Genomic DNA, 20,014 nt, shown 5'->3' on the forward strand with positions numbered 1-20,014 from the left:
AGCAGAAGCAATAATCTTTGAGTCCTTCTCACGTTCCTTTACATGTACTGCTATTTTTCAATGTGCAGCTAGATACTTGATTTAATCTTGTATAGTCATCTAAACTGTGACAGAGATGACACAGACTAAAGGATATAAACTACTTGACAAGCACGACAATGAAAGCACATGAAAAGCTCTGCACCTAACAAAAAATAGCTTTGCTGTGTATGTACAAAACCCCATTAATGCCCAATTCATAAGTAAAATTATACAAGACAACTTCTTTCCTCAATGTCACTTACTTAGCTATCTCTACGGGAAGTCTTCCGGATGGGAAAGTCAGCAGTCTTTGAATAAACGTCTCATTCACAGTCCAGATCTGCTTCAAAAAGTCAGGATACCTAAAATCATCTGGCGGCATCATGTTCTAAATTACAAAGAAAGCATAAAGAATCACGTACACAAAACTGATCTTCAGAAAAATCAATCCTGCGGTTGAGCTCTTTGTCTCTTCGTTGACTGACAATTTGCCTACCCAGACTATGACTGTGAAATAAGCCCAAGGACAAATTTACTATATTCGACCGGTTCTGGATTCACTAGGAAAGCAGAGCGTAGTGTGTTAACTCACACGACAGCTTACTTCATGGCAAACTCCCTAAGCATACTAGTACTTCTTGAGAAGATGAACACTAAACAAGCTTTACACAAGAGTAGCAAGGATCTCTTCTCCTTAGTCACTATGAGCCAGTTAGCTCGCTGTCAGGCTGTGGAGCATATGGAAAAAGAGTCATTCAATTTTCTGGACAGCTGCTCTCCCACCTCACTTCCATCAGACTCCTCTGAGAATGAATCATTGTTTCTCTGAACATTTACTGCATCATCAGAGGAGCTGCATTTTGATGTGCTGCTCATACCAAACGAATTCCAGTACAGAGGAGCAGAACCAAGACCACCATTTTGAGTAGCAGCACTGGTTCAAAAAAGAGATGGTAAATAGTGCCAAAAATAAGGTTAAATTAGTAAAAGGAAACATATCTCTCCTGAGGGTGCAGTCTGACATCATAGCTGACTCAGCATAACGATGACTAGCTGTTGTCAAAAATCAGTACTTCTGATTCCCATCCCACTGGATCAGAATGAGAAACCCTCTGGCTGTTCCCCTTGTGTCCAGCTGAAGTATCATTTAAACTCACAATGAAACGACTCAGGGAACTGAGTTGCCCAAAAATTAACTGGAGAAAACAAACAGATTTTGGCTGAGACCCCTTAACTGGCAAGGACACACAAGTCTGAGCAGCACAGTACTCGGACAACTTCGAAGGAATTCAGTACAAATTACCCAACTGAGGAGTATTAAAAGGGACACTTTTGCAGCATCAAAGTTCATCCATTGCTAACACTTTCTGTACAGAACAAGTCATTAACTGCAGTCATACAGTCTCCACTTCACCTCAATTAGTCAGTCAGAACTTATTTCAGCGATTAGAAAATTGCACACGAGAAAGTTTTTAAGAAAGGAGTTTTAACAGAGAAGGTTTGAGCCTATATTATCAGTAATTTTTCCAGTCTACACCTGCTAAACAAGCTTCTCTCCAACACAGCAATAGTTACAACAACTCAATCAGAATTAAGAAAAAAAAAACAAAAAACACCTAGAAAAATTGTCGATTCTGTAGAACCAGAACAGGCTGTGGGAGCTGCTGTAGGCCTGATCTGTACTCAGTTTTTCTGACACAAACACTTTTCCCACCAAAAGCTGTTTTCCTTTACATCCCAATTAGTTTTCATCCCACATACTCAACTCTTGCTGTTTCATTAATCCTCGTGGTCTAATATCTGCTGGGCTATGTTGGAAATAGTCCCTATAGAAATCAAGTCATACATCTTCATCTTGTTTTTTCCTCCCAACCCATCCTCTAATAGCATTTCCTTTCCATCATACTCCCACATTGCCGTTTTTACTGTAAAGTCCTTCTAGATTTTTTCTCTACTAGAATTTAAACAGATCAATTCTTGTCCTTTTAAAACTTAAGTTTTAAGATGGGCTTTAAACACAAACTGTATCACTACCTATCATTTTTAGCAAAAAGCTCCATGTGTTTTCTCATCATTGTGGCATGCTAAAATGGCTGCAGAGCAGAAGACAGCAAAGCAGCAGTCAGGAGTTACTGAGGAGGGCTGGGCAGGGGTGAAAAGCTCAAATATTCAATCATCTTTTCCTTTATGAAAGGAAGGAGGTGCATGCATCCATCACTCAGTAAAAAGCCTATGCCAAAAAACTTTAAGAGCTTACTGACAGCTAACACGCAATAACTGGATCCAAGTCCTCCCATTGTTAAATTGACTTAGTGTCTCGGCTTCCACGCTGCTCTAACGAACTTTACAATGCAGTCATGCACCTTCAATATGAAAATCTTTTAAAACGCATCAGAAAAACTACCATTTAACTTTGACAGACTTCGGCACCAAAGTATATTTAATTTGTTACCTGTGGATAAAAGTAGTGTGCAAAGCTTTGGTCCCCACCAGAGAAAATTCTCTTTACACAATAACACTCCTTACTGTCTGCAAGAGGAATAAAAAACAGGTAACCGTGAAAATGTGAATTTGAGAAACGCTGAAGACACTGGAATCAACATTCAATTAGAAAAAGGTGCTTTTGTTACACACCCTCACTGAAGCAGATCTTTGCAATACAACAGTTAAGACTACCTTTAACTGCGGCAAATGTTAACAGCTCTAAGTTTTAGCTTTAGTGCTAGCCAAGGACCTAACCCAACAGCACAAGTAAGCATGTATTCCCTACAGCAGAAATGGACTTTAGGGAACACAACACAGGGAAAACAAATCATTTGGAAGAACGCAATTATAGCCCATATTTAGTTTAAATCTCAAGATTTGTAAGACACTATAAAGGAACAGGAACCCAAGAAGTAAATATGCCAGACGTTGCTTACCTGTGGTTATCAGGCATTGAGTACTGTAAGGAAGCCAGTTTCCTTTTACAGTGAAGGGACTTTTCCTATTACTGGTTGTTCCTGTACCTAATTGCCCATTACCTCCGAGTCCAAAAGAATAAATTCTTCCAGATGAAGGAACAAACGCAGTCGTGTGCTGCCTAGGGCAAACAAAAGTCAGTAAAAAACCCCTTAAGAATCGTTTTGTGCAGGCCAGCCTAAGAATCGTGTTAAACAGTATGTTAAAGGTCCCACGGTATCAAACACTCCGCTCCTCTACTGGCAATGCTCCATCTATACTCCAATAGACAATATTCCATTTTCATGGAAAAGTTCACAGAACAGACATACCAGGTGCTGCCTTGAATCCCTGCTTGGCTACAATCCGACCTTTAGAGCCTATCTCTAGACACTCAGAAACATGAAGTGCCTACTAGATTGGCTGCGCTTCCTTTCCCCTCCTGTTCTCTAAACTCCAGATGCCCCCTCTCCTATCATGAGGCTGGGAAGAACCACTATTGAATTTATGTAAACTATTAAAAGGGAATGGGTCCATTCAATGTCAACCAAACTGCTAGAAAGATAGGTTTAACTTTACATATTTTTTTTAACCCAAATAACAAAGTGTGCCCATCTCTTAAAAAATCTTGTTGCCTCCCTCATTTTGTTGTCTTAGAATGCAATTTTCCGGACAAGAGCATTTTCATGCATGCTGGGCATTTTTTGCCATTTCTTGGGTGCTATTACAATATATATAATAAAAACTCATTAGGAACTGAAGTGCCTTACCTGCCACAAGTGATCTGCGTGACAACACTTCCCATGAGTTCAAAAACTTTCCTTGGGTTTATTTCATGGCTGGTAGAGTTATGACCCAACTGACCATAGCCTCCAGCTCCAAATGTAAAAACCCCACCTTCCTAAACAAATAAATTATTTGTATTAAAATGACAGCATATTTCAGAACAAGAAACTTAACAGAAATGGTGATTTAATAGATCTCCTTGTCTGATGATTTTGGAATTGCGGGGAAAGGAGAGAAAATATAAGTGCACAAGAGGGCCCTGAGACACAGAAGGGTGACAAGTTAATTGCAGTTACAAAAATGTGGCACAGCTGTCCAGTATTACCTTATTCATGTTAAATCGCGTTCTTGTAATTTCCACACTATTACACACTAGTCCTGCCATTAACTTGTGTCATTAATAGATACTAATCCTCGTTCTTCGTCTTTTCCAGTTTTCTTGATGAACTACAACAGTATATAAACTCACACTATTAAAAAAAGAGTATACTTTGGCTTTTAATTCCTGAATACAAATTTTAAATTACCAAATAGGAAGCTGCCCTCCTCAGGAAGATGATGCAGAGTATGACTGAAATAGTCAGCTTTGTTATTCGAAAGCATAAGAGACCAGAAAATTTCAACATTGTTGTAAGGCAAGTATTTTTTTTAAAGTGTTTTTGATTAATTTAATCAAGAAATTAACCAAAAACTTTAATGAAAGAATGCTAAATCAGAAACGTGCTCAGAAGTTATATAACTTACCTTACAACAACTTTGAAACTTCCCATTTTCAAATGCTTTGAAATTGTAAAGCTGTTTCTTTCAATTCTACTCTGCATCAGACTGGACCTCTGCTGGAAATCATCATTAAAATGGCAGCGTCCTCTGAGAAAAACCAACAGTCTCATTCACTGAATCAGGATAACAAACAGTGACAGGTTTTTCTGAATTTCTGAAGGACTTGAAGAATGCTTGCACATATACACAGTACTGTCTACAAAAGGTAGAAATCCCCCTTGTTCTGCAAGGCCTATCATGCAAGGTAAAATGGAGCTATATACAAATGGGAGACACAAATAATTTGTAGAAACGTTTACAGTAAATTCAGCATCTCAATCGAGGCAGTCAGCTTTAAAGCAAGTTTGAAGCTAACTTCTACATGTTAAAAGGGGAAAAACATTTAGATTGCAAGTTACAGATTGCTGCTTTCTTTACATTCTATATTTCCCTAAGCTCGCACAATACATCAATATCAGTTTCAGAATTGCAAAGTTGCCACATCTTTTCCAGTCAAAGCAAGAGAACATTTTAGGACAAAAAGCAACTGTTTGTGAACAGTCTTTTCCCTTCACTGTAGAAAATTAAGTGTGTATAAAGAACAAAAAGTATGATCACATTTAGGCAGATCATATTCTTCAAAACAACTTTTAACTTGTTGCAGTGTAGAAACTCAAACTAACACATTAAAAAAAACCCATACATTTTCCAAAAGTAAGTAAATACAGATTTTTTTCTTCAGAAATAAAACATTAAAAATAGCTACTTTCAAAGTTCTAATGCCTTCTACAATGATATTCTGAATTCAACAGATTCAGGCATTAAATGGATATTTAGTCACTTGCCCAAATTTTGATCTGCCAAGAATTGTTTTTTACTGCTATCAGTAATAAGCTCAAAATATTCTGTTTATAAATTGATACATTTTATTGAGAGTGATAAACAACAGGAAATGTCAAAATATTAATACATACTGATTTATACCTAAATGTTGAAGTCTAATCCAACTATCAAACCACAGAAAAGTACAGGAGTGAATCATTTAAGGGAAGACAGGTATATATTGTTTTACCTACCACAAAATAAAAGTACTTATCATCACTTGATGCTTGAAATAGACTACTCGTCACTAAAATGAGTGTCAGAAAGAGCACTGGCATTATACATTTTATGTGGCTTCTAAAAGTTTCCAACTAAGTTCAAAAGTTTACAAATAAGTCTCCAACTAATGCATTTAGCCAACAGTCATATAGAAGGCAATTTGACACATTTCAGCTCTCAATTCTAATTAGTTCCTACATTTCTGTGCAAATATGTCACATTGACACAGAATACATGCTTTTTTCCCAAATCAGCCTTGAAATAAATGACCAACTTTTCACAGAACCTCACACTACAATATTTACTAGTGGATTATGTAAATCTTCAATTTCTTCTATTGGTTTGACAATAGTATGTAAATGGCTGCTGTGCAACAGCAGACAGGAGAGAGGAGTGAGAATATGTGAAAAGAACAACTCTGCAGACACTAGGGTCAGCGAAGAAAGATGGGGAGGAGATGCTCCAAGCGCCAGAGCAAAGGTTCCCCTGCAACCCACGGTGAAGACCATGGTGAGGCAGGCTGTCCCCCTGCACCCCACGGAGGTCCACACTGTAGCAGAGATCCACATGCAGCCTGTGGAGGACCCCACACGGGAGCGGGTGGATGCCCAAAGGAAGCTGGGAAGCCCATGCTGGAGCAGGCTCCTGGCAAGATCTGTGGCTCCACGGAGAGGGGAGCCCAGGCTACAGCAGGTTTGCTGGCGGGACTTGTGACCCTGTGGGAGATCCACGCTGGAGCCGTTCCTGAAGAACTGCAGCCCGTGGGAAGGACTCACATTGGAGAAGTTCATGAAGGACTGTCTCCTGTGGGTGAGACCCCACGCTAGAGCAAGGGAATAGAGCGAGGAGGAAGGAGCAGCAGAGATAAAAATGTGATTAACTGACCACAACCCCCATTCCCCATCCCCATGCACTGCTCAGAGGGAAGAGGTAGAGAATTCAGGAGTGAAGTTAAGCCCAGGAAGAAGGGAGGGATCAGGGAGAAAGTGTTTTAAGATTTTTTTTTTTTATTCCACATTACCTCCCTCTGACTACAGATTGGCAATAAATTTAACTAATTTCCCCAAGTTGAGTCTATTTTGCCCGTGATGGTAACTGGCGAATGATCTCTCCCTGTCCTTATCTCACCCATGAGCCTTTTGTTATATTTTCTCTTCCCTGTCCAGCTGTAGAGGGAGTGATAAAGCTGCTTGGTGGCCACCTGGCATCCAGCCAAGGTCAACCAACCACAACAGCAATTAGTAATTCACTACAAAAACTTCAAACAACCACATATACCAATCCCCCCAGCATTTAAATCCAAAATTAAGTTGGTCTGATCAGTGGTAACAGTAATGCAGAAAAAAACAGCTAATCAGCTACAGTCAGAAAACAGCTAATCTCTTTTGGATACACTAATGCAAATTTCAATATCTGCATAATTTTAATAATGCAACAGGCACTGTCGTATCAAACATGCTTAGTTGCAACAAATCTGACAAATTTAAAACTACTGAAAGATTTCTTGTATTTGTTAAGTTTCTCAAACATTTAACCATCCTTCCAGTGTTTCCTCAACTTCCAATAATCTCTGAAGAAATTTTCTGTGGAATTTTGTTTATTATTTCCTATTGAAGTAGCACCTTCTCCTGAAAGCGTTAAAAAAAAAAATCAAAGCATACATGTATCTTTAAATATTGTACCTTTGTAAGGGCAGCAGTGTGATCTTCGCCACAACATATATGAACAACCTTCTGAGTTCTCAGTGACTTCAGCAGCGTAGGAACATACCTGTCTGAAAGGTTTAATACAGCAGTAGGTGGCTTATTTTGGAACTAAGCATCAGAAAACAAATAGTTTTGCTCATTTATTCCGATTCAGCTCCAGTCAAACAAGCATTTTAAATTTGTCAGCATAACGCAATCGTCGTGACTGAGTTTATATTATCTTTGACACGGAAGCGTTATTGCAGAAAAACAGAGACACTACTATATTGAAATACTTTGTAGCAAATAGTCTTATTTTTCGCTAGCATAGGATCATATGTCAATATATAAATCATGAAATATGGAACAGTATATTCGCCCTACTATTGGCCATGAGAAAAGAAAACAACTGACAGTTGTTCAAAGTCATTTATGTGATTCATGTTTTTAAAGTGTTCCTGTAAGTTGCTATCAGTTGGTCATAGTTCAATATCACTAAACATGTAATAGAATGGAACACTGAGTAACTAGGAAGCAAAACTAACTTCCTTCCATCACCAGAACAAATCAACTTTGTCATCCAGTTGCGTAACAACGAATTTTTTTTACATGTTAATGCTATTGTCTTAAAACTTGTCAGGTATGCTAAGACGCCTGGAAGAAGCCCTATCAAGACATAAAAAAAGGATTTTACTGAGAAGTCATAACATATAAAAAAACAGAGTCACACATATTCCAAAGAATATGAGAAGCAGCTGAAATCTCCCATGAAAATTTCATTTCTGAAAAGTACGTGTAATTTTCTCAATACATGAGTGTGACCAAATTTAAAGTGTTAATTCAGATACGCAGTTTAACTACAACACATTTTCCTTATTTTAAATGGTGTTGAAAACAATGAACCAATAAGAAAATCTGAATTCATGAAACCATAGATTATTCTACACTAAACTGTCTATTACAGGAATCTGATAGCATATGCTCCCATCTTGGAGCCCTGTGCACGCACAGTGCATGTAACATAATACAACTAACAAAACCAATTTTTTGCATAACCTAACCACTTGCTTAAAATAGTTAATGAGTATCAATACCCTGGTAAAATTGTGAATTATTATCAAAAGTGGCCTGAGAAAGACAGATACCCCACATGGCAGTAAAACAAGGAGGATGCCTTAAATGTGTCTACTAAAGACAACTAAATAGTTTTGATAGACTTTGTCAAGCAGCTTCATCTACCTAAAATTCAGTTCAAACTGTAACTACTGCACAGTATCTTAATTCAAACCCATTCAGAAAGTTTATGCCACAGAAAAATCTAGAACAGGAAAAGAAAACAAGCCAAGTAAGCTAGATTTTCAACCTAACACTGTCAGAACTTTCACTAGGAACAGCTGAGGAAAAAGAAACTCTGTATCTTCCTTATGCAATCTCACATGACATCAGCACTCTCCAACAATACTCTGCAAAGGTTTGTTCTGTCTGCTTCTTTTCTAGGAATACTGTTGTCTTCAGATTCACAAACAAGAGCTCCAGCATGAAATTCTACTGAAGTAATGATTACTTACCATTCTCATCATTAAGACCCAGCTGCCCAAATTTGTTACGTCCCCATCCAAAAATGGCTCCAGAAAGAGTTAGTACAAAGCTATGAGCTCCTCCTGCTGCAATCTGTGCAAAAGGGATTCCCAGCAGAGATTTAATCACATGTGGTGAGCTTTGTTTTTTATACTCATAACCTAGGCCCAGCTGGCCATATTTATTTTGTCCCCAGGAAAAAACTTCACTTCCTGTTTAAAGGGAAAAAAAACAACAAACAATACAATCAATATAGTTTTAATTATATAAAGTTTATTTTCTGTAAGAAAAATTAAAAACTAGACAGTTAATCTTCAAATATTTTTGAGTTTGAAAACACACACAAACTACTGACTTCTGAAGCTAAGCATTCTGGTGTCATTTGCAGACATTCAACTCAAATATTTGATCAGACTTAAAGTATTTAAATCACATGCAAAACCCTAAAAACTGCCCTCAACATTCCTGTTTCATCAGTGTTAGATAAGTTGACTTTGGTTATTACCAAGCAAGACGCTGTTCCAATGAGAGTTACACTAGTGTACATATTTTTATGCAGAGATCTTGTTGATGTTGCATACTGAACACACAAAAATTTCCAATTTCCAATCACAAGCCCCATTGAAGCTTTTATAGGGTAACACAGTTAATTTGCACATACAATTTAAGTGACATACAATTTTAAAATATTGTATTGATCAATGAAGCACAAAGTTTATAATGTCATTTGATGCCTTATAAAGCAAAAAAAACATTCTGAAGAATCACAAACCAGTGAGCTGTTTCTGTTAAGACTGAATCCAAAAGAAAACATTTCTGCTGAACACTGAATGTTTTGCCAAGGTATTTACTACCATGAAGATCAGCACCTAGTCACAAAGATATTTTGCTTTTGCTGCTGCGGTGCATTTCAAACAGCAATGTCACTTTCAAGCAGTAATGTTTCCTGTGTCTCTCCTACCTCCCTCTTTCCAATTATAGTTTTATCGAGACAGAAAACAGTGACACTTGTCCCCTGGGGTACAAGCTTCACAGATTTTATGTATTTATTTAAACAACAACAACAAAAAAAACACAAACCAATCAGACAAAAAAGACAAAAAACAATCCCAAACCACCACCTTTGTATACACAACAATCTTCCTAACACCAAAGCAATCCTATGCCCATCATTTATAATCACATGAACTAATTCACCTAATCAATATCCCATATATAGATCTAAAACCACTGTGAAGTTTCTGCTCAAAATGTCTCATTGAAGTAAATTCATACCATTTTCCTACCTGTGTGGGTCTATTTTTAAGGCCATAACTGTGACTGACCTTACTACATTTCAAGTATTTCTACAGGTTCTCTTACAACCAGAAAGAAAAGAAAAAAAAACCCTAAACATGAAAAAAAACCACCCTACAATACACGTAAAGAAAAGAAACATAGAGCTGCAAATCCCAGCAAAATTTTGAAGACCGACATTTAAACCTTTCGAAAGGTGGGTTATAATGTGACATTACATTTTAACTATTGAAGCACCAATCAAAAAGAGACTTTGCAAGAGAAAAGCAGACAAGGACGTCGTTGCCTGCAAGCCTCAGTAACTCGAAGCTACAGGTTAAAACAGACTAGTGCATGCTAGTGGGATGAAAAACAAAGGGCACTAAAAACGAGAGAAACAAAAATGAAGTAAAGAAAGGAAATTACATGGAAGTAAGATGATAAAAAAAGCAAAAAAGCATAAGAAAAAAAGCAGAACACCACATTCGTTTGTATATTTATTTTTTTAAATTCAAGCTTCCATCATTAAATTACACTTCCCCTACCAACCCGAAATCCCATCTGGGTTAAATGGTAGCATGTTTAAAAAAAACATTTCCTTTTTAAAAAAGACAAAACAAATGTTGAAACCTTTAGAATTACCTGGTAAGAAATTACTCAAAACTTCAGAAGAATTTGGCTTACCTTTTGAGAGTGCTAGCGAGTGATAATAACCACAAGCAACTTGAACAATCTGGATGTCTGATAAGCTTTTAATATTTCTATCGGGGTAAGAAAACAGAGAAAGAATGAAGCTTAGATCATGGTATGAAGTATAAAGTCACAATGAAGGGTAACATACAAAAAGTGAATCCTTTTCACTGAAGCATACACAAAACTAATTTAAATATCTTAACTTTAATTAGAAGCTATTTAGTAAAGTCTTAAGTCAAAATTGCTTCTTTCCTAACACTTTTAAGGACAGGTTCTGTCTTATTTTCAAATTGATGCAGTCAGTAAAAGATCATAACGAAGAATTAGGGAGGTTCATGTGCTAGGAAGGAGACCGGACACACAGTCAAATGGAGGAAAAGAATACCCAATGCAAGAAGAAAATTATTCTTTCTAGTTTTCAAAATAAAAAAAGGTTTTACAATCTTATTCATATCAATATTAAAGACTGAATTACTTTCTGTTAAAATTTGAACACTCAATTTTTCATCTCTAATAACATTAACTTCATCCAGAACTTCAGGTTACAGAGCTATTAAGGATTGCACAATTTTATAAAGAAGTTGCAAATACATAAAAACGTGCATTAAATCTAGCAGGCTTTCAAGTTTTGATGAGAAAAACAGGAGTTTCCAAAAGGCCTGTGGGCTTTTAAGTTTGATACAGAAATAAATAACCTTTGTAATAGTTACTTATTCATATTTACACGTTAGAGATAGCCACGATAAAGTTACAAATTACTAATATTCCAAAGAATTCTACTTTTGTGTCTTTTCCTATGTAAAAAGGAGGACTAGAAAAGAGAACCTCCAGCTTGCAAACATACAAACTTACTGCTACAGAGAGTTTACTGATTTCAGTGACCCTATTCATCACAGTAAAAGTGTGGACTTCAGCTAGCTGGAATGCTTACAGCATTCTGAAAACAAGCAAGTGAATCTGGCCAGCATTCATTTTTATAACCAGAAGGCACCTTATTTGATCGCAGCTAAAAAACCTCGGGGTGAAAACTGAAGTATAAAGATCAATTATCAAACGTACTTTCTTCAAATGTACTCCCACAACTGGTTTTGAAAGTTTAACATTCTGCTTCTCTAACTTCTCTTAAACAGCAGTTATAAATCCCCATTTACATTCTTAAAATACCCATCCTACTTTTCCAACATAATTCCCATTCTTAGCAGATGACTATTAAAAAAAAAAACATACCCCCCAACAAACCAAACCCGTAACACACTTCTCACATAAGCTGACTTTCGAGAAAGGAAACTGTCTACAGCAAGTGCCATAGCTAAAACACACTTTCTAATGTGCTTTTTTAATTATAACAGCAGAATAGCTTAACCAATGTGATTTAAGCACATTAAAAAAAAAAAAAAACAAAAACACACAACCAAACTTGTTATATACTAATTATTTTTAACCTGGGCACTCTGATGCATTCCTCTGTTCCTGGCAAGCCAAGCTGTCCATCAGTAGCCAGACCCCAAGCATATACCTGACCCTTGTCATTTAATGCAAGAGTGTGGGCTTCTCCACATGACACAGCTACAATATTTTGGGCATCCAGTGCACCAACATGCTCTAAGAAAGAAAAAAAAAAAATTTAATTGGTTACAAAAAAAAGCTACTAACAAGCCTGTGTTGTTCAAGACAGTTACACTCACTGCTAAGATATCAATTGAAACAACACAGAAGAAAGCCCAGCAGTCTGCCAAAACATCCTTCATTTAAAATTATAAGCATGCTATTCTAGGAGAAGTTAAAGCTGACACCCCAAAGTAACCAAACAACAACTGTATCTGGAGCAATATACAGAAGAGCACAAAAATTGCAGCTTGATCATAATGGTTCCTTCTAATCTTGTCCTCTGAAAATGAGTGCAGAAACTAATTAACATTAAGGTCAAATAGATTATTGTCAAATGACTACACGTGTAGACATTATGTAAGAGGAAAACATTCCACCACAGCAAATTAAACTCACCTATTCATTATTAACAAAAAAGCCTGGAAAAAAAGGCAGGGCAAGTTAAAGACTAAAGCTACTGATTTTGCAATAAGCTACACAATGTCCTCTTTATAATGCAAAATACTGTAGAAATAGACCCTAAAGAGGAATTTTTCTAGATATACAGTGCACACCTCTGAAAAGCAACACGAAAATACCTGTGACTTTTTCCAGCAGTCTGCATCAATACCTTTAAATACATTTTGAAAAACTCAAGGTTTGTTTTTATGCTTCTGATTCGTGATCAGAAGTCTAATATTTTCATTTCATCGACAGTAAAACATCATCAGGGCCCATCCTTAAGGCAGGAATTTTCAACAGTCCCCTTAAATAAAAGCCTGCTTGGACATTTTATGCCCAGTTTTCAAACATATAAATTCTATTCCTGCCCAAGAATGGCACACCACTGAAAAAGCCTGTGTATCATCAATGTAACATGCACTGTAAACACAGCCTCAGCCAATTTCAAAACAGTAGCTAACAGTATCTGCAACTGACAGGCACTCAGTTTCCAAAATAAAGTAAGAGAGGCAGCAGACATAAGTTCATTTATGAAAACAGCTGGTCATTAAAGAGGTTACCACCCCAATTCAGCCCATTAGGGCCTCCACACCTCCGCCAGGGGAAGAGATCATGTAAGCACTCCCCAATTCAGGCAACAGCATGCAGATTAGCTCAGACTATCTTCACCAGCTGCTAAACTAGCCAGGCTGACTTTGCCTAATATGGATTTAGGAACATTCACACAATCCCTACAACAAGCAGAGCTCTGTGGGGAAGACAGAGGGAAGGCACAGCTAAATAGTGCCACTGGTGACACGGAGGTGGCAAAGACATGCAGTCAGCGACAAAATTACCTTCAGTTAGCAGAAACACATTCAAAGGATAGCATCCACTCACTTGTAAAGACACTGAGCCTCTTTAAACCGCACAAGTAAAGATACCCCAATGCACTGACTTCACATTGGAACATTCAACAGTATTGTCAGTAACCTCTAGAGGAAAGAAAAACTAGGGAAGAGGACATGACAATCCTCATGATTGCTGTGTCTGAGCATGTTAAAAAAAAAAAAAACAGATTTATAGAAGGTGTTTGTGCATGACATAAAGCTCATAAAAGGCTGTTTTAAAAAAATAATAATTAAAAGTCAGATACTTTTATTGTAACTTTTAGATTTAAAAGACAATTCAGCATAATTTTCAAGTTTGACAAGCTGAGTTTCTACTTGTGTTCACAAAGCAGATATTTGCATAGGATTAAAGTTTAACAGTTTTAATATCAATTTCTTGTTTCCCAATAGAAGCCCAAATTAGTTTAAAAAAGTTACGCATCAACTACGTAAGAAAATCTTTCCATGGCACCAAATCCGAAACTCTGAATAAAGAACTTCTAAGACACTACATAATGCCTTATTTCCATTTGAAATATTTGTATCAATTATTGTGCCAAGTAACTTGTAAAATTGCTATATTAGTGATTAGAATAAACTCTTACTAAGCCTTTTCAGTTTGCCTACGGTGTAAGCACTGTTCCATATCTCTCAGCGTCACGCAGCCTATGACTCACGCACAGCTCTGAAGGGAGCCCATGTGCACACTCCTCTGCAGTCCCTGCAAGATGTTTACCCACTTCTGCTATAGAACTGCACTAGCAGGAAGCAGAAACACACAGATCTATGCCTATGTTATAATACAGATATAAAGAAAAAAGCCCAAATAAGTTTTACATGGCATCCTCTAGGCTTTTCCAAATCTTCTTCCTGTAACACTGCCTATGCTGAAAAGCCTTTTATCAAAAGTTTTATTTTTAGTTCTTAAAAAAAAAAAATTGTCTACTATGTGATGCAGCAGGTCTGATTAAAGCAATTAAAAACACATAGTTGAGAAACATGTTATGGGAAATATTCATTTCGACCATATTCCAGTAGCCAAACCCATACATATAGTACAATGTTAATCCATGTATTGAAGCAGGTCACCTTCCCTGGAGATTAACAACAGCCACTGAGTCTCTCATGGCTTTAGGTAAAGTGATTCCACACTGGAAATGAAAAGTAGTGGCACTGTCCAGCAGCACAGCAGGCAAAAACACAGGGAGACAGCTACGTTTCACATTGCGTTGTTTCCAACTACCATACGATGCAATCCAAGCAAAGGAATGCTTTCCAAGTCAAAAGTACACCCATTGTTGGAAGAACTACTGTGCATACAGTTCAGCACGTGCACAGACACTGGCCGTCTTGGGTTTGACGTAGCATAACGAAACAAAAAATACAAGCACAAGCACAACCACGCGTACTCTCCACCATTCATTACTTACCAGGTCTTTTCCTAGCTTTTTCATGCCCTAGTTGTCCTAGATCATTGCATCCACATGTATAAACAGTCCCATCATCCAGGACAAAAACGGTATGTCTCAGTCCACATCCTACATCTCTGATCCTTTTATTTACGAAAAAGTCACTTTTTCTGGGTTCTAAAACAATCTCTTCATCAATTCCACCCAATCCAAGCTGTCCAAAAGATGCGTTTCCCCAGCACAACATGTTTATGCTTCTCTTGATCAGAGCTCTTCCAACTTCACTTTTCTAGAATATCCCTTCTGCGTAGCTGTTGAAAAAAAGAAAATGTACAGTTTTTCAGTATTGTCCCTAATGTTTATGTCATCTTCTATATAGCATTTAATCCACAAGTTCACTTTCTATATATCAATATACTGAAACATTGAACCATTTTCAAGAGCATGATTCACTTTCTCAGACAGCGTTTACACTAACCCTACAGTAAAATGCTTTCCTTCCCATTTCGGATTCAACTTTCTAGATATGTTGGTCCTCAGTTTTATGAGACTTTGTTTCAAAAATTTTAAATACCATTCTTCGTAGAACCTCTCTAATCCTAATCCCTAACTATACAAATGGCAGTCACAACCAATTCTAGCCAGTGGAAATGACCTCAAACATCTTTTAAGGAGACAGTACGGGCTAGTTTCTTTACACAAGGAGCTGCATGACTCCCGAAAGCACTAGGTACGGCCTCCAGATCATCCTCAAAAACAACACTTGACTCATAGCTTGGAAAAAATTGGTCAGCTCTGATCAATCCAGTTATGCAACACAAAGAATACTATGATGTGTCAATCATTACATTTAAACAACTATGAGTCAACTGAACTTCCAATTTAAAAGAAAATAAAATAGCTGAATCTCAAGTCTCCAATCTGATATTCCATTATCAGTATACATGCTGACAGACCCTGTATCTATTTGGAAAGGATACAAAGTTACACTTCTCTTTCATTTCCAGCATTGCAGATCATGAAGAATGTATGACAATGTTTTCACTGTTACACCACACTTCCATGACAGTAAGTTTCCCTATATTTTCAGAGCAATTTAAAAGAAAAAAAAAATCAATGCAATGCAGTGTAAAATTGCTACAAATTTTCATCTGTGACCATTACCTGGGAGACACCATGAAAAATTGAACGTGGAATACAATGCGCGACAAACGCATTCAGTCTTAAATTCTGCAGGGCCTTAACACGTATAAACCACCTAAACATAAAACTACTCAGAGCAGCAAGCCATCAGTTAGCACCTAAGTATTACATAAATCAAAGCAGGGCAGAGTTCTTGCCAGCACAACAGGATGAACTACTTTTCTCTGCAAAAGTCGAAATGCTAACAAGATGCTCATTTTTGTGATCTCATTAAAAAAAAACCACTAAAACAGCTAAACAGCTTAAAATATATATTGCATTCTGTTTACCTATCTCAGGAGATGATGCATGATCAAATATTTCCCTAGCTATCACTAGCTATATCCTACCACATTCAGAAGGGGACATCAAGATGAAGACGCCATCGGTTAAGACATAGCTATACAACAGCAAATTTCACGCATTCGTAGCGGTGACTGCAACGCAAGCTTCAACCTGCAAGACAAGAAGTTAGAAAAGATGTATGATCATAGTGCTTCAGTATTTCTGTAATCAAGATTTATCTCCATCTCCAGTGGCGCAAAGGAAGAAAAGTTCTCCTTTCTATTGAAACGGAGATGTATTTCCATAGAAGGTGTTTTGTTTTGTGTTGGCTTTTTATTTGTTTTAAGAGTCAGTAGCCAAAGAAGTCTGTACTTTGATCTCAAATCACGGCAGCATTATCCCTGTATGTAGTCTTAAAGTCAACTCACGTCAGCTGCTGGATATTACCATGCATGACGTCAAAAGCAGTCGGATGCCGACACCAAGTACAGAGCGCGAGGGAAACCACCCCGCTCGTTCTCCGCCACAGAGCGCGACTAACGGTACTACAGGAAGAGTCTGGACGCTTCCCGCGGGCTGTGCAGCCTCCCCGTGCGCGGGCCCCGCCGCGCTCTCAAAGCGCCCCGGCCACCCCGAGGCTGCACCGGCCGCTCCCGCCGGCTCCGGCTGCCCCTCGGAGCGGGACAGCGCCCGCCGACACACTGCCCAACGCAGCCAGCCTGCGGCGCGGGCTTAGCGGTTCCCCTCTCCGGGGCACAGCTCCCGCGGGCGCCGCCGCCGCGCCGGGGTTCAGAGAGCGGCCCCGGGCGGAGCGCAGGTCGGAGCGCGGCCTCCGCCCGTTCCGCGGGGGCGACGCCAGGACCCTCAGCGCGCCCCGCAGCTGCTCAGCGGCGTCGCCCGTAACGGCCCCAACCGCGACGGCCCGGCCCGCCCCGCTCCTGCCCCTCGGCGCTGCGGGCGCTGCCGCCCGTCCCGCCCCGCTCCCACAGCCGCCGCCCCGCCGGTCCCGCGGGCCGACCGCGGCCCCGTCCGCTTTCCCGTCCGCCCCGCGCGGCCGAAGGGCGGCGGCGCCCGGGTCCGCAAAGGTCCGGCGGTGTGCCACGGCCCGGTGGAACTCACCGGCGGGGTGAGCCGCTCCGCTCCGCTCGCCCAAGCCCGGCCCGCCCGCCGCAGGCACCCACCGGCCACCGCGAGGGCGTGAGCGGCCCCGACACGGAGCGCTGACAGGGCCCGGCCGCCGCTCCCGCGCAGGCGCACCCTCGGCGGGCGGAGCCGCAGCACACCCGCTTCGCCGCCCGCCTTCCTCCCCGGCCTCGTGGTCAGGGGCGGTGACGCAGAGGCGGCGCGGTGTGACGTCAACCCGGGGCTCGGCAGCGGGAGGCACCGCCCGCCCGGGGAGGCGGCGGGACCGGGGCGGCGCTGGCGGCCGTTTGACGGGCCGCGCGAGCCGCGGGCGGCGCGGAGGCTGCGCCGTCGTGCGCTGAGTGGCAGCCGAGCCGAACCGGGCCGAGCCCATCCGTGCCGACCCGTGTGCCCCACGGCCGGGATCATGCGGGCCCCGAGAAAGGCTCGGAGGGAGGTTACGGTCGGAGTCACGGCGTGGCTTCGGTTCCCGCTGTCGGGCTGTGAAGAGGCCGCTCGAGAAATTGACATCAAAAAAAGCGATTTAGGAGAATGACCATGAAGTGACGCGTCGTCCCGGGGCGACTGGAGGACGGCACCGGCGAAGAGCCGAGCTGGGTGCGGGAGGGTGCCGTTAGCTGGGTGCTGCTCCGGGGCGGTGACTGCAGTTCCACATGTTTCGGTTTGGCAACAAGTGAGCGCAAAAAACCACAGCAGCTTTAAAACATACCGTAGTTGTATTGCATCGCTATCTTTAAATCAGGAATGGAAAATGACGCGCGTGTTCTGGGGCACATCGCTCCCTCTGTGTTTGCGGAGAAGGGCTCTTAGTGACGGCGCGTTTCTCCTTCCTTGCAGAGCAGTTAAGGGACTCGGCTGCGTGTTGCCATTCCTCATCCATGATCTGCAGGGATAAGCCTCCGCTTGATCTCTGAGGGCACGAAAAAAACGGGATGAGTGAGCGAGAAGGAACTGGATCCGCCGGGGAGAAGCAGGAACAAAGTGTTCTTCGTACTCCAATTACCGTCATTAACTCCCGACACACGCTCCTCGCCTTCCCCGGGGGCGAGGCGGGCGGTGCCGCTGCGGCGGGAGGCCGCGGCGCTCACGGCAGCCCAGCCCCGGGGACAGGGGGGTTGCTGGATCCCTCCGGCAGGAATGAATGCAGTTTTGTTGAATTCTGCATTCCGGTTACAAGCTTTTCTCAGAGTACACACAAGGTGGGCGTGTTACAACGGTTTTTTCACTAGTGGAGCAGCTAAAGATAAGTTGGGACACTAGACGTATTTTTTAGCTTGGTTTCGTTTGGTTTTTCCTAGAATTTTGCCTAGTAATGGAAGGAAAATCCATTGCAATTTATTTGAGTGGACTGGGTTGGGAATCCAAATGTGCTTTCCTTATTTAGCAGCCTCTCTATAGTAGTTCTGCCATCCACCTTTCCGTAGGTCGGGAAGTAGAAAAGGCCAGGACCGGGCATCCTTCACAGGAAGTGGTTTTGCAGACCACTTTTGTGGTTGTAAATTTATCAGTAAAGATCCAAAGCAGAAATATTAAATTCATACGTAGAGAAAATGAGATAGCTGCATAGCTGACAAAGGCTAAATGATGCAGCACTTTTCAGGGCAGCAAATACACGGGTTTGTCGTTTAAAGGAGAGACGTGAGTGATTTGTCTTCTTCCGTTCAGCAGGTAAGAATGGAAGGCTAGCAGTAGCTGTTGCACAGAGCAAGTGAAGGAGAACATTTCATTCATTATCTTCCAAGCTTCCTTTTCCCTTTTTTTCTGTGAGGCCACCAGAGTAGTAACTGCAAATAGTTATGCTGTGAAGTAAATTGTAAACAGTCATTGTGCAATGTGTCCTCTGACCAGCATGTGGGGATATGGCCATGTACTTGAAGAGAACTTTGTATGCCCAGTACAACTTTTACATAGAAAAGTATTTTGGTATAACTGGCCTAACACATTAAATAAGAAATATATAAAAGATGAAGCAATGTACAATGTTGCACGAACCTCAACTTCCTTGTGTAATACACGTAGCTATTCTATTTAAAAGAATTGTTTTAGTCCTAAAATCAGATTACTGTAAGTTAAATAATTCAAATATGTCTTCAAATAAAGTATAAGATGTATTTTTATTGCACTTACTACCTATCTTAGCAAATTTTCTTTTCTGTGCCAGTCTTAATTCCTTGAGAAAGCCCCTTCCTTCATGGGGCTAAAGATACACAGGAGGCAGTGGAGGGAAGGGAGCACCTAC

The 20,014-nt window shown here is 40.4% G+C and overlaps 1 protein-coding gene across 5 annotated transcripts in view; it reads right to left on the reverse strand.

Moving 5' to 3' along the window:
* The window catches only part of HERC4 (HECT and RLD domain containing E3 ubiquitin protein ligase 4), a 37,626-nt gene extending 19,777 nt beyond the window's left edge, over window positions 1–17,849 (reverse strand). For 2 of the 5 annotated variants that reach the window (XM_086616924.1, XM_086616920.1), the window contains exons 1-11: window positions 17,752–17,804; window positions 16,698–16,803; window positions 15,187–15,476; window positions 12,281–12,440; window positions 10,830–10,906; window positions 8,861–9,082; window positions 7,290–7,381; window positions 3,732–3,862; window positions 2,943–3,103; window positions 2,474–2,550; window positions 285–409 (exon numbers count right to left, since the gene is read on the reverse strand). In XM_086616924.1, the coding sequence (XP_086473050.1) occupies window positions 285–409; window positions 2,474–2,550; window positions 2,943–3,103; window positions 3,732–3,862; window positions 7,290–7,381; window positions 8,861–9,082; window positions 10,830–10,906; window positions 12,281–12,440; window positions 15,187–15,412 (1,271 nt within the window). In that variant the 5' untranslated portion in view covers window positions 15,413–15,476; window positions 16,698–16,803; window positions 17,752–17,804. The other 3 variants (XM_086616921.1, XM_086616922.1, XM_086616925.1) reach the window with 3 other exon arrangements.
* Window positions 17,850–20,014: the final 2,165 nt, after the last annotated feature.

This window comes from Tauraco erythrolophus, chromosome 9 (assembly GCF_009769465.1).
Source record: "Tauraco erythrolophus isolate bTauEry1 chromosome 9, bTauEry1.pri, whole genome shotgun sequence".
Lineage (NCBI taxonomy): Eukaryota > Metazoa > Chordata > Aves > Musophagiformes > Musophagidae > Tauraco > Tauraco erythrolophus.